Source organism: Oreochromis aureus, linkage group 1 (genome assembly GCF_013358895.1).
Source record: "Oreochromis aureus strain Israel breed Guangdong linkage group 1, ZZ_aureus, whole genome shotgun sequence".
In the NCBI taxonomy this organism is placed as follows: domain Eukaryota; kingdom Metazoa; phylum Chordata; class Actinopteri; order Cichliformes; family Cichlidae; genus Oreochromis; species Oreochromis aureus.
This window is the reverse complement of record NC_052942.1, coordinates 22,397,992-22,412,466: the sequence shown is the minus strand read 5'-3', so window position 1 is coordinate 22,412,466 and position 14,475 is coordinate 22,397,992. Positions and strand designations below refer to the sequence as shown.

The window sequence follows — 14,475 nt, the reverse complement described above, 5'->3', positions numbered from 1 at the left end:
TATGGTGCACAAAGTACTCTTTACATACAAAATATGTTAGAGAAGAAGCAAATGTACTTATACTAAATAAAGTACAGGTACATTTAACCTGTACTTTAGTAAAGTACTTAAATAAAAGTAATAAGTTATACTATACTGTTCCTATCAATGTCCATTGGATGTATCTCATCCAGTGGGCAAAAATCTATATTTCTAATCAAACAAAAGTACCTTTTGCCTGATGAAAAAACACAAATTTCCATAAAAAGGTTGATACTCGTCAGCTGTGCACATCTCAGTGAAACAATCCACTTATGTGGATTCTGTCTCCTGTTAGTGCAGCATGAATTTATGATGAGCTGTTGTTTACATTTAAGCTATACACAGGTTTGCTCCTGCAATAGCATTGTACATTTTATGGGGAACGATTTATGTACATGACACATATACCATCCATAAAAAGATTTATATAGTGCTCAGACCTTTTATGATCTTATTTAAGTGTATTTTGCTAAAAGTTTGGTAATCAGTAGACTTAATAAAAGGAAGATTTTTTTTACGTGACTACAGAGAATAATAAAATGAGTTTGTAGTTTCTCTGGTAGAATATAAAGCAGGGGTATAAACAGAATTACTCAATGAAAAAATGAAAAAGTGCTGCATGGACTGTGCAGCTGTGGTGTCTCAGTGTCTGATGTATAAACATAACATCACTGCACTGGTTTGTATGGAAAAGATTAGTGGAGCAGATTTTCTACAGTTTTCTGATGTATGGACTCCACACAGTGTTTCTTTTTTTCATCAGACCCCAGTTATGTAACCACATGTACTCATAAAATAAACCTCACTGCAGACTCACCATCTTTCTATTATGTTGCGCCTTTTCCTTTAATTGCAGTGGCAGAAACTGAAGCACATTTACTCAAGTTCTTAATTACAATCATTATGTAGTTGTACTTAAGTATTTCTACTTCGAGCCCCGTGAAAATACAAAGCCCTCCCACGTGCTGGGCCATAGTTCTCATCTCAAATGTATTATTTCCCAGGTCTCTCTTCCTGCTCCAGTCACCATCAGCAAGAGCTGTTGGTGGATCTGATGGTGAGGCTCAACCTATACAGGAGCTCAACTGGTCCAGAAACAACTGCTGATACTCTATTTGCATGTGAACACTTTGACTTTAAAGGTATAAATAAAATAAATAACACTTCTGGATCAAAAGTGTTATTGGGGACATCTAGGAGTACCTCAAATGTATGAGGAGGCCTAATTTGTTCAAGCAGGACATTATGGGAGTGGAAAAAATGCTTTCTTCTTCAATACTGACAGCTCCCCACTGCAGAAACCTGCGGCTCTTGACCACAGTCTGGGTGACAGAGATTAAAAGTCACTGGTTCTTCAGAGCTGTTTGTGAGAAAAACAGACCAGGGCCTTGTTTTTGCCTTTGAGGGTAAACTTAATCTTAAACTTTCAAAAGGCACAAGCCAAGTTTTTACCCTCTCCAGCCAATCCTTGGTGACACTTAAAACGAAATTGATCATACACAGGGCTCCGGTGATTGAATGTACCATGAAAAGGGACTTTTCTTAATGTCAAGACCAACAACACGAAATACTCTGATAGTAGATAGTGGGGTATATACACTTGATGCTTCAAAAGGGAGACAAAGTGATCGAGAAACGATATCCAACCTTCCTCCAAAACCTTTTATTTTCAATTTCCTCACTTTTCTTGCGTGTAAACAAACATTTAAAATGTTCTTTTGAAGAGCAAAAGCTAAGTTGTTTACACAAACACAATGACAGACACTTTTGGGAATAACCACACCAGTAGATGCAGTTAGGCTCATTAGTGGATTTGAACTTTTCCTTGTTTGCTCCTGTGTTTTGTATTGAGTAATATTTGTATTGAGTAATATTTGTGATTCCATTGGTGTCACTTACTGTGTTGGGTTAGTGAGTACATTCTTTATGAAAAAGAGATTATTTACATTTCAGTTTTCGGACCTGGTTCATTGGGTTACATTTTATGAATACTGAAAATAATAATCACTCATAATTAATATCCTACCATCCATTTTCTTTTGCTTATCTAATGAAGAGTGGTGTTGTTTTGGGGCTTTGGCTATCCCAGCTGACATAGGGATGGGGTACACCTCAATCACACCTACAGTCAATTCAGAATCATCATTTAACCTCATATGTATGTCTGGACTGTGGGAAGAAGCTGGAGTACACAGAGAGAACCCATGCAGACACGCAGACTATACACAGAAACAATGGACTCAAACCCACAATTTTCTTGATGTGAGGTGATGAGTATGCTATTTCTATCATTTTATTTTATGCAAAGCTTTCCTACATTTATTCTTGTATGGGTGATTATTAAACGTGTTTATTCACAGTCTGCAATAAATTCGATTTTTAGTATTATTCAGATCAGTGACTCAAAACCGCAGCAAATGTTTGTAAATGTGTTCATGTTTCCACTCATAGTTGAAGATAAAATTTTCCATTTACAAGTTCATGCACTGACCTTAAGCATCCAAAAATACAAGTTTAGTAAGCCTGCTGACATATTTAAGTGCCTGCGTAAAATTTACATTTCAGATTGTAGCCAATTTAACAAATACCACATGCTGCATCCAAATTAGGCTATAGTGAAAAACCAAACATTAAAAAGTTAAATATACCACATTTTAGGAGGCTTGATATTTAAAAAAAAAAAAAAAGTATAAATTCAAATGTCAAACTATTAGCACACGTTTATTCTTGTTAAAAAATAGGAAACAAACAACAACAAAAAAACCACACACAAGACTTAAGAAATCAGTTTTACTTTATATGAACTTTATTCAAACCTCTTGGCAAAGGATTATTGTGGAGTCCAACTTGAAAAACTTAGACAAGGATTTTAAGTAGATCTGGTAAAAAGACATGAGTATTAGAGGGTCTTGAGCACTGTTATCATATGCTGTACCCTAAAGCATCTCTTTAAATAGCTCAAAGTATATTTTGATCAGACAGGATTGCAAAAGTATATGGAATAAAAAAAAACAAAAAAAAACAACAAATCCAAAACGTGTGTTTGAGACCCGATGATTTTCCTTACTGACAGAAATTATCAATCATTTGACAAACTAACATTGATAAAACACAAGACTCAGAAACTCCATTGATGACAACAATGAGGTAAAGGCTCATTCCTCTTCTTCATGCCAACTCCTGCAAAGGTCTGATAGCAGGTCAGAGGTCATGTTATTAGACGGAGGTGCCCTCTGATGGCGCTGCTGTCTTATTGTCATCAGGCTTCATGGCTGGGAACAGCAACACCTCCTGTGAAGGTGAAAAAAAACAAATGTTAGCAGATTTGTTTTCTTTTTCATGACACAATGATATAACAACTGCCCGGCAGAAGTTAGCAGCTCGTTTTTTTGTGTTCATACAGTAGCTTCTCATTAACCCATTATTCTTGGTAGTTCTCAAATTCTGTGCTTTTCTGGGGTAGTTTAGTCGAAACATATAAGTCAAGAAAGGCACCATTTTGTCTTACATAGTTTGGCTACAAACTGATTTTTGGGGAATAATTTTAATTTCGTCTCAGTAACCACCATTAACCACACACTAAATATCCGTTTGGCCAATCTTTCACTTGTGCATTTAAAGTGTATTCAGTTTTAAATGTTTTATTAACATGTTAGTCGACGATCATGTTTTTCCCCCCTCTAATTTAAATGACTAGATATTAGTCATCAGGAGCATCCCTAATAAAAGCAACCCTGGCTCATCCTTTCTATAACGTAACATGATTATGAGCAAGGATTCAGATTCAAGACCAAGACACCTAGCATAAAAAAAAAAATACGAAATTAGCCAGGGTAAATAAAAATAAATACATTTAGCAAAACTAAAATAGCCAAGTTTATAAAGACATGAACCTATAATGTAAGTTCTCTTCGTCAAATGTACAGCGCTTAACAAATTTATCAACTATGGTTTATCAAAACTATTTTTAATGGTAAAATATAATTACTGTTGTTATCCTGTAGTTTTTCTCTGTATCACCTCACAATATAAAGCATCTTCAGGGGACTGTTTGCTGTGATTTAGTGTTATATAAACAAAACTGAACTGAACAAACTGGATCCATGAATTTTAATATTTATTATTTTCCAAATAAGCACATTGTTATTTTTTGACTGAGATGCCAAATTACAGTTATTTACTTGCATCCATGAATGAAAAAAATCGGTTTCCTTTTTTGGATGTTGATTCATTTCCAGTCCTCAAATTCAGTTATAATTTGGTTATAAATTCAATTTGTTATTTGTGAAATAAATTATATAATTTTTTAGTTTTAAAAACAAGTTTTTGGAAGATGTGTCTAATGCATTTGTCAGCCACTCTATGGGTAATAAAAAAAATACACCTATGATTATTCTGCTACGGGAGAAACAGTGAGGGTACCGACTCTAAAACCAAATGTAAATTACTTTAAAACTGGTTGAATGCAATACTAAAGAAAAAATGAAGTGGAATTTTTCACAGAAAAAAAATAGAAATTTTATTTGCAATCTTAAAGAAGAAACCATTGGCAGAACTGAGAACGATTCATCTGTTGAAGTTGGAACAGAGGAAATTCTTAATTTGATCCTGACAGCAAAAATACAGCATATAAATATAAACCTATTGAACACCTCAGAACAGCAGTAAATTGTGCATCCCCATTAGGGATGTGAGTGACTAGCCGACTAGTCATCGTTGCTATTGTCACTAGTCGGAACCAGATGTATTTGTTGTTTAATCTAACTGCTTTACATTTAAATTGATACCAAATGCTGGTAAATAGTTGTGTCCTATCTGCCACCAGATGGCGCATCATCGGTGAGAAACACCTCAAATCCGTTAAGCTCTGCCTCATCTTTTTGTTAGCACTATTATTGCTAGTTCTTTTAAAGGAGAAAGAATGAGAGCGTGGATACAAGCAGCAGGTGAGGTGTTCAGTCTTTTGGAAGGGAGTCTGAGTAGAGCCGCTGCTCCCACACATCGAAAAGAGCCAGCTGAGGTGAGCGCCTACTGGGTGGGGTGTCCGTGACCAGGCACGTCCTACTGGGAGGAGGCCCTGGAGTACACGCGGGTGCTGCTGGAGAGAATATATCTATCGGTTGGCCTGGAAACGCCTTAATATTTCCCCGGATAAGTTGGAGGAGGTGGCTGGCAAAAGGGAGGTCTGGGCTTCTTTGCTTAAGCTGCTGCCCCCGCGACCCAACTTCACAAAAGAAAATGGATCATTTATGAATTTATTTTAAATTTTGAAGTGGTTTTCATGAATTTTCGAATGGCATGCCTAATTCATAACGCACGACATAACACTTTTCAGTCACAGTTCTTTTAGGTTTTGGGATGGTAAATTTTACATATTTTAATAATACATGAACATTTTTGTAGTATCATGTTTTCATATCATATTTAACATCGCTTTAAGTGTTTTTCTTCTTCTTTGTCTGGATTATAATATGTGATGTTCATAATGCACGATGTGAGGTTAGTTAAGCAGCATGATTCATTATTGCCGAACGTGATTAATTAATTAATTAATTACTTTGTTAACAAAGTTTCTGACATTAAACCGTTTGCAAATTTTTGTTTTTTGAGTTTTAGACTAGTTGGTTAGTCTAATTTTTCCCCTGGTTTAGGAAATTAGTCAGCAGAACATCTCTAATCCTCATCATGAGGACTTTAATTTACCTTGATGTTGTTGGAGTCCGTGAGGAACATGGTGAGACGATCGATGCCCATGCCCCATCCGGCAGTTGGTGGCAGACCGTATTCCAGAGCTGTGCAGAAGGTCTCATCGATGAACATGGCTTCATCATCGCCCTCAGCTTTGGCCTGAAAAAGATCCACCTCAAATCACTGACATGCAATACCACAGCATTGTCAATGGAAAATTGTACTTAGTAGTCAGTATAATCTTTTAATGATATAAGTTTCCATATATGCTTAGAGGTGTATAATCGATTGTGTAGTGATAGAGTGTGTGATCTTTAGTGGGCTGCAGGGGCTTTGTGTGCATTCCAGAGTGTTCTGGCATTCACACCCACATCCTCCAAACATGGGAAAAAGGGCATACCTTCTCCTATAGTTTTATGATAGGATACACGTATCTATGTCTGTTTTTAGCTAAGTGCCTTTTGTTTAGATGAACTGTTGGACTTCCAGACCAGCAGGTTTAGGGAAGTCTTTATGGGGTCACACTCTGACCGAACCCCTCACTTCTGTGCAAGTACTCTGTGGCTGCCCTTGCTTGCAAGTAACTAACTGCAGTGTGTGTTTCTCCTCTCTGATTCGAAGCCGAAGAAGTGTCTTAGAATACATCTCTTGACAAGCATAAAGACAGAACAGCAGGAACAGGACAGTGCACTGAAGTAGAAGTGAAACAGGTCATGTTATTCTTCATACACACCTTGGCTTGCTGCTCAAACAGCTCCCTCTGTCTAATCGGATCGTTCAGCTCAGTGTAAGCATTGCAGATTTCTTTCTTCATTACAAAGAGCTCGAAACGCTCAGTTAGCCCTTTCTGGGTTCTGTGCCTGTAACAATTCAGAAGTGTCAGTATGAACCTGAGCATTGCCGTTTTAAATAAATATGAAGGCTAAAGATAGCATTTCTCACCATTTTGCTAAAGGGCTCATGATTTGTGGGTGATCACAGATGAATGTTGGGTTGATACAAGTGACCTCTAGGAAGTCTCCAACCAACTGTAGGGGTAAAAAGCCGTTAGCAAGTCAGATTCAACGGAGGAAAAAAGAAGAAAAGGCGGTTAAGTAAATTTATAAACCACCTTGTCCAGGAGACGGGCAGTGGTCCTGGGCGGAGGACATTCAACTCCTTTCTGGACACACAGGTCGTCAAAGAATTTACGTGTCTCTGAAAAAAGGAAAACAGTAAAAGGAAAAAAATGACTACAAGAGAATAATACACATATTTCCTAATGATCAACTATTGTAAGGATGATGAAGTCATTTTTCTGAAGCAGTAATTTTTGGCATGTGAAGTGTCTATTATACGTTTCACAGATTCTTACCATCATTGTCATAGCTGTCAGCAGGAGGGAACTTCACTCCCATAATTTTCTCCAGGTCATGAGTCATGCTCACTCTTTTGAATGGTGGAGTGAAGTCGATCTCATAGGCCTGTCCCTCTGGACCATCAGGGTGATAAGTCACCTTGTATCCTCCAGTGATGTGCTTCACCATTCCTGCAGCAAATAAAGTGACAAAACTGAAAAGACCCTGAGGAGAAAATTCTGGTCAACTTAACATCAGTTTTCATGAAGCAATTTACAATGACATCATGGCGCTTCAAAGACTGCTTTCTATACTGTCATTGGCCAAATAGCAAATCACTAATCCCATTTAGGTTTTAAATCAAGTCACATATTCTAATCCAACTCAATTTATCAGGAGGTAATCTGAGTTACAGCTCATAATGTCATAACTATTTGTGAAAGAAAACTCTCACTGACCAATGAAATAACATGGCCGCCGATGTAGTCTCTACTTACCTGAGAGTAGTTTCTCCGTGATTTCCATCAAGTCGTTGTAATCAGCATATGCCATATAGAATTCACAGGTGGTGAACTCTGGATTATGAGTAAGATCAATGCCTTCATTCCTGAACTGACGGCCAACCTCGTACACTCTGTCTATGCCACCGACTACGAGCATCTGTGGGAAACATATGATAGACAGTGTATATAATTCAGATATGGTAGAAAAACACAGGTTAAGAGTTTTAAGTGGTTCACCCAATTTACTAGAACATTAAAAAACTGATTAAGATCAAATAAGGTCAGATGTGCTTTAGGTATCGCAGAACTGGGAAATTCTTATCACATGGGAGTAACTCGTGTCTTCAGAAACTGCTGATCGACTGGGATTTTCCCACACAGCCATCTCCATGGTTTACAGAGATGGTCTGAAAATATTTAGTGTCAGTTTTCTGGTCGAACTTGCCTTGATGATGTCAGAGGAGAATGGTAAGAAGAAGACCACACGCTACAATTCAATACAAGTTAGGTGCAGAATTAGGCACAAACAACATAAAAGCATGAAGCCATTAGACTGCTGCTGGTGGTCTAATGGTGGGAGTACACTTTGGGTCCCTTAGCAGCAATTGAGCAACATGCTACTGCCTACCTATTACCAGAATGTACCCATCCACTGGTGGTAACATGCCATGTCACAAAGCTCAAATCATCTCAAACTAGTTTATTGAACATGACGATAAGTTCACTGCAGTCAAATAGCCTCCACAGACATCAAATCTCAATGTGAGAGAGCAACTTTGAGATGTGGTGGAATGGAAGAGTCACATCAATGATGTGCAAAAATTGCTGAGGAATGTCTCCAGGACCTTAATCCTTAATTGAATCTAAGCCACAAAGGATTAAGGCAGTTCAGAAGGCAAAAGAGGGTCTAACTCGGTACTAGCAAAGTGTACCTAATAAAGTGTCCAGTGAGTGTATAACAAATACATTTAATAGTAAGCAGAAGTCTATCTACTCAAGATCAATAAAATGCAATAAAATGATTCAGAGTATTGGTGATTATTAGTGCTTAGGTGTAGTGAGTCCAGGGTTAAAATAAACTGTAAATCTCTTCCATCACATGAGTTGTCACGCTGTAAAGAGTTACTGCAACACATCTGATAGATGCATGAAATCTTTTATAATGATTTCATAACATTTACAGAGGAGCCTGACATACATGCATGACTCTGGGAAAGCACATTACCTTGTGGTAGAGCTCAGGAGCAATCCTCATAAACAGGTTCATGTCCAGGTCATTATGATAAGTAACGAATGGGCGGGCCACTGCACCACCAGGAATAATATTCATCATTGGTGTCTCAATCTGAAGCAGAAAAATAAAACATGAATCAGCACGGCAGATTTAAACTTACAATATGTTTAAACAAATATACAAACTATTAGAACATTATTTTATAAAATCCACACACCAAAAAACAAACAGACAAACACAGATTAGTTAGGTATATGTTCAAATCCAACTTACCTCCAAAAATCCCAACTGGTCTAGGAAGCTGCGTAGATATGTGATGATTTTGGCGCGAGTTATAAACTTCTGCCTCACGTAGTCATTGAGAATCAGATCCAAGTAGCGCTGGCGGAATCGTGTTTCCTTTGAGAGAAAGAATTCACATTGGGAAAAATATACTCATTATTCAAAAGAGAGAGAGAAAAAAAAAAGGTCTTTTAAAATGAACTGCCCATTGTTTTACATTTCAAAACTGGCAATATTTTTAGTGGTTTAACTGGAACTACAACATCTGCCAGAAAAATAAACCCTTTCATTGCATTTAACCTAAGCTAAAGCATAAACTAAAACAGCCTTCACTCTGCCTCAACCAGGAGGGTGAGGTAGATTAGGTGTTTGTTCATGTGAATGTGTTTTTGTGTGTTTAGATGTGCTAGTGAATGATTGAGTGTCTGTAAGAGTGCAATGAAGAAAAGCAAACACATCAGCATTCTTAGAACTGGGCTTTGTCCTGTGCTGCAAAAACAGATGTTCTAATGGTGCAGGTCTGAACTGGAGTTAATAATAAGTCCTGCCTAACAGCACTGGGTCAGTGGTGCAGAGTTTTACTTTTACTGGCCTGTGGAAGAAAAACAGACTAAACCAAAAAAACAAAACAGATTCAGCCCTGTCTTCTGCAGGTATCACTCAAACAGAAAGCATGCCTAAAGATTATATCAGAGTAAGTTAGCAGTTCATCTGCACAGATATGCTCTTATTTTAACTTCTGCAGTTTTATAGTTTTGCTGTATCAAACAAACGGCAGTGGATGGCAGCAGCTACACTGAAGTTCACTTTTCTCCACGTTGGGGCTTGCTAAACAGGTGGTTTGTTTAAGGACTCTCGCTAGGGCTGCTCAATTAATCGAATTTTAATCTAGATTACGATCTGGGCTTTCAACGATCATTAAAAATGACTGAGCCGATTATTAGCACCTCCCTCGTGCTTTACTCTCGCGCTGCTCCGTGTGGCAAATCGAGCGCACCTCTCTGTGTTTCGAACACACGCCACAACAATTAAGAGGACCAGAGGGAAGCTCGGAAAGCTAAGCAGAAGTTATTTGGAGAGGAGAGGATAATGGCTGCTGAAGAAAGAATGCCGTTGGTTGAAAAGAGAGGTAAAACGACTTCAGTGGTGTGGAAACATTATGGGTTCGCGGAGTCAGACATGGATCAAATATTGTGCAGTATTTTGAAGTTCACTAAACATAGATGTTTACATTTTTCATTTATTTTTTATATTGCAAACATTTGCACTGTAATCAGTATTTGCACACTATTTTATACTATTTTTGGACAATCTTTAAAGCCATTATTCAATACATTGTTATTGTTAAATAAATATCGTCAAATAATCGAGATCTCAATTTCAGTGAAAATAATCGTGATTATCATTTTTGCCATAATCGAGCAGCCCTAACTCTCGCCAGCTTTTTTTCTAGTAAAAGTTTTAATGGTGGTTATAGTAACAAGTGCTGCTGTTTTTCGCTCCATTTGAGGTCACCCTCTCAGTAAGGGAGTCCATTATTAATATTAAACCATGGCAGCATCATCGTCACTGCTGCTGTCAGTGTTTCTGTTGAAAATCTGCATGGGCTTAGTGTTGTAATACCTTTTATTCACAAGCTGCTCCTAAATATGTTTCTACTGTAGGTCTATTTCAGCTGCAACTGCGCACTACAGAGTAGTGGATTAAATAGAGCATTGAAGCAAAAAGTTTGCTGTGAGAATTAAAAAAGAAACTAGTTAGCTGATGAACTGTTGCAGCCCTATACTGATTACTACAGTTCTAACAACAGATATATTTGTTTCCCTCCTCTTAACAGAGGCTAAAGTCTACATTCACAGCAATATTAGCGCCTCTGTAAAAGCTTTCTGCTTATTGGACACTGCAGCCAAAGCTGGTTAGTGAACACAAAAGTGATCCTTAACTATCATTGAATAAATATCATGAAAGATAAATCGTTATGTCCCCTTTAGCCACATACTTTACAGTTAAATCACATTTTCTAATACAAAAAGGGCATCTTATGACATTAGATGCCTAACTAAAAGTAAAAATCAACGTAACTGAAAGTGAAAGTCACCACACTAACTTGTACTTGAGTTGCAAAACTAAACACTGGTAATTACAGGCTCACTAAGATAAACAACTCAAATGCTGCTAGAATGACAAAATGTTGCAGAGCATCTCTCTGACTGCACAGACTTGCAGTGCAGGTAAAGAAAGTGACACATGACTATGCTGCAGTGAATGATTCTATTATGTCTTTGATAAGTCGCAATATCTACTGTGAAAAAAGGTCTACACTGGAGAAACACAGTAACATTTAAGCCTTGTAAAGTAGAACATTTTTCTAGCTTGTGTCATTTGCACTTTGTCACTGCCTTGAAGCAGAGTGAAATTTAAGAATGAATGCCTGGGCTGTTAAAGCTAACCTTTTAAATTTGGTAGCACTCCCATTTATAAATGATTTAGTTCCTTTAAGAAAGAGACGACAAAAGTACCGTTTAGTTTTACTAACACTGTGCCTTAATATATAACCTGAAGAAAAGTACTGGACCAACTACACATTACAGCTACAGGAGCTGCTCTGTCATGTAATCCCATGCCATGAAGCTCTGGGCAAACAATTTTTGTGCTGATATTAATACCAGAGAAGGTTTGGAACTCACCGGTTACTGAGTAAACAAAGCATTTGTGACTTTTATACAATATGCACCTCAGCAATTTTGTGGGGTGACTTGCTATAGCGCTGAAATGCTTCTGTTTTATGAATAATACCACTAATAGGTGACTGTGGCATATGTGGGACAGAATGAATTTCAAGAACTGACTGCATCCAATTATAATACCATGCTTGAATTCAGTTTGCTCTTGTAAAGCCAGCCTGCCTGGCTAGATGTTATATTTCATGCGCCTGTGGTAAAGGGACTGAAAACAAATGACTTAAAAGATGAAGAGGCGTGGACCAATACTTTTGTCCCTACAGAGTGTGCTGGTCACTACCTTGTCTTTGAGACCAAAGTGGAGGTGGGGTAGCATGTGCAAACATGGTGACAGTAGAGTCATCTCAATGGGAATGATACTCAGCTCCCCTTTCTTGGTCTTTCCTGGGTTACCGCGGACACCAATGATGTCACCACGGCGCAGTTTGTTGTTGATAGCCACAAAGTCCTCCTCAGACTTGTAGTTTCTGAAAAAAGAAGGTAACACAGAAAATCAGTCACTACAATCTGAAGTTTCCTCGTAAGGAGAAACATTATTTGGAGATGTAAATGCAGTTTTTTTCCCCTTTGATTTTATAATCATCACAAAATCAAAAGGTAAAAGGTAAATCATCAGCTCACTATAATTTAAATATATCATTATGAACCTGTAACATTTACTTTTGCACAATTCATGCAAACCCAAAACAAATTCCCAGATGGGGAGTGTGTCATTCACAGGGTCAAGAGGTGAAATCTCTTTGGGTTTTCTAAAAAAACAAAACCAAATCCCCAACTTTGTTTCTGTACCTTGAATTTGCCATAACTTGCAATTTGACTCCTTCACCTCGCAAGTCATAGAACAGCAGCTTGGCACCTGAAGCCCTCTTAGCATGGACGCGGCCTATCAAGCATATATTCAGTTTGGATTAATTACAATTAAGTGCAAACACACACAGAAAAAGAAGAAGATAGTAAACACTTTTTACTACCTGACACACTGAGAACAACATCTGTCAGCTGGTCTCCAGGCTGTAGATAATTGTATTTCTCAATGAACTCTGTAAGCGACAGGTCCACATTAAACTTGTGCGGGTAAGGGTCCTCCGCTGTCCCCTTCAACTCCTGGATGGCCTGAGTGCGGATCTTAAAATATTGCTGTATTACATGGGAAAAGACCGATGTTCTTGTTGTTAATACATGTTTTAAAAAAGGGGTTTAATATATATGCACTGAGGTAAAATAACTACGCAAAACCCTCACATTGGGGTCAAGAGTCTCCTCATCCAAGGCATTTTGTGTTCCCTGGTCATTTGATTCTTTTTTTTGCTCCACCTGCTCTTTAACCTTGGCTTCTTTCTCAGCTGCCTTTTTCTCTGCTTTCATTCGCCTCTTCAGCTCACTGAATAAAAACAAAAACAGCAATCAGTGGTTGGATAGCACACTTTGCCCTCATGATGCATTTGCAACTAAAAAAATATCTTTTGGAATTCAAAAAAGCCAAAAAATCACATCATATAACCTACTCTATTATTGTAACCAAAATAAATAAAAGCAAAACAAAAGGACAACATGATTTTCTAATAACAGAGAGGTACAACAAATATTCATGCAAAACGGTACGGACGAACACATCAGCTCTAATGACAAAAGGTTGGTTGTTTTCCGCACTGGAATGGAAAAGCCACCAACCTTTTGTCACCTCTCCAGCGGTTCCCGTAAATCTGAGCTGGGCTTGCAGCTGTACATGGGGGCGCATATTTTAACCACTGTCCCCTGACCCCACAGGCTTGGCACAGCTGCTGCCTGGCTGCCCTGACCAGACACAGCATGCTGAACTACGACAGTCAGCAGACAGACCTGAGAAAATAGACATATACAAAGACAGTGTACAGTATATGAAGGCTGTCTCTGCTCTGTCCTCCAGGCAAAACTACACCCTGCTGGGGTTGATAGAACTCTCCTATTAGGCAAGACCCTCCAAGATCCAAACAAGTAAACAAGTATATATTTTTATATAATTAGCTTTACACTTCCTGTAATTAGATTCAGGTTTCACTTTCTACAGCTTTACTCTTGGCAAACAAAGATGATCTGGAGGAATGAACCAACATGCGCTTGGCTTTATTTGAGATTTTTTATATTAACAGAGCGTCCTTCTAAATAAACAAATCAGCATACATAGTTTCACCCGATAAACCATCATTCGCTAAAACTACAACTGCACATGTAAAGCACCCATGCGATTGCACGATGTATCGAAGTCGTTTAACGATGTATTGTGGATGTTGTAGTTTCACACATCAACAAGAGACACGTTCGCCACTGGTCTTAAATTAAATTTAGGACTACAACTACCAGAAACACACACGACTTGAATTCTGGGGTATGTAGGCTAGTACGGTGCCTCAATACGGGACCTTCACTACGTTTTCACGCTCTGACCTGATGTTTTGCAGTGCCAAACTGGAACTGCCATAACTGTCGAAAGGACAAAATCTTGGACGATGTGACAAACGCGATAGAGGTAAAGAGCGGTGAAAATGCGAAAGAAGAAACGAATAAGCTCACTTTTTGCTGAGTTTGTCTCCGTCCACCGTCTTCACGTCTGCCATGTTCTTGATGCAGCGCTCAGAAAGAGCAACTGACATGCGCGCGCCGCAGAAACGCGAGAACTGAGTGGTGAGAAC

General features: G+C 38.2%; 1 protein-coding gene across 2 annotated transcripts; it reads right to left on the bottom strand.

The window, feature by feature from the left end:
• Nucleotides 1-2,797: 2,797 nt before the first annotated feature.
• kars1 (lysyl-tRNA synthetase 1) lies at nt 2,798-14,475 on the bottom strand. Of its 2 annotated transcripts, XM_031729055.2 has the most exons (15): nt 14,357-14,467; nt 13,478-13,645; nt 13,049-13,187; nt 12,778-12,943; nt 12,596-12,689; nt 12,087-12,273; nt 9,057-9,182; nt 8,775-8,894; nt 7,544-7,706; nt 7,064-7,237; nt 6,821-6,906; nt 6,652-6,737; nt 6,443-6,569; nt 5,725-5,868; nt 2,798-3,312 (listed from the first exon to the last, which is right to left on the bottom strand). In XM_031729055.2, the coding sequence occupies exons 2-15, from the start codon at nt 13,615-13,617 to the stop codon at nt 3,238-3,240; spliced, it is 1,827 nt and encodes a 608-aa protein (XP_031584915.1). In that variant the 5' UTR covers nt 13,618-13,645; nt 14,357-14,467; the 3' UTR covers nt 2,798-3,237. The 2 variants fall into 2 exon arrangements, with proteins under 2 accessions (XP_031584915.1, XP_031584916.1); XM_031729056.2 differs by lacking the exon at nt 13,478-13,645 and having other exon boundaries at nt 14,357-14,475.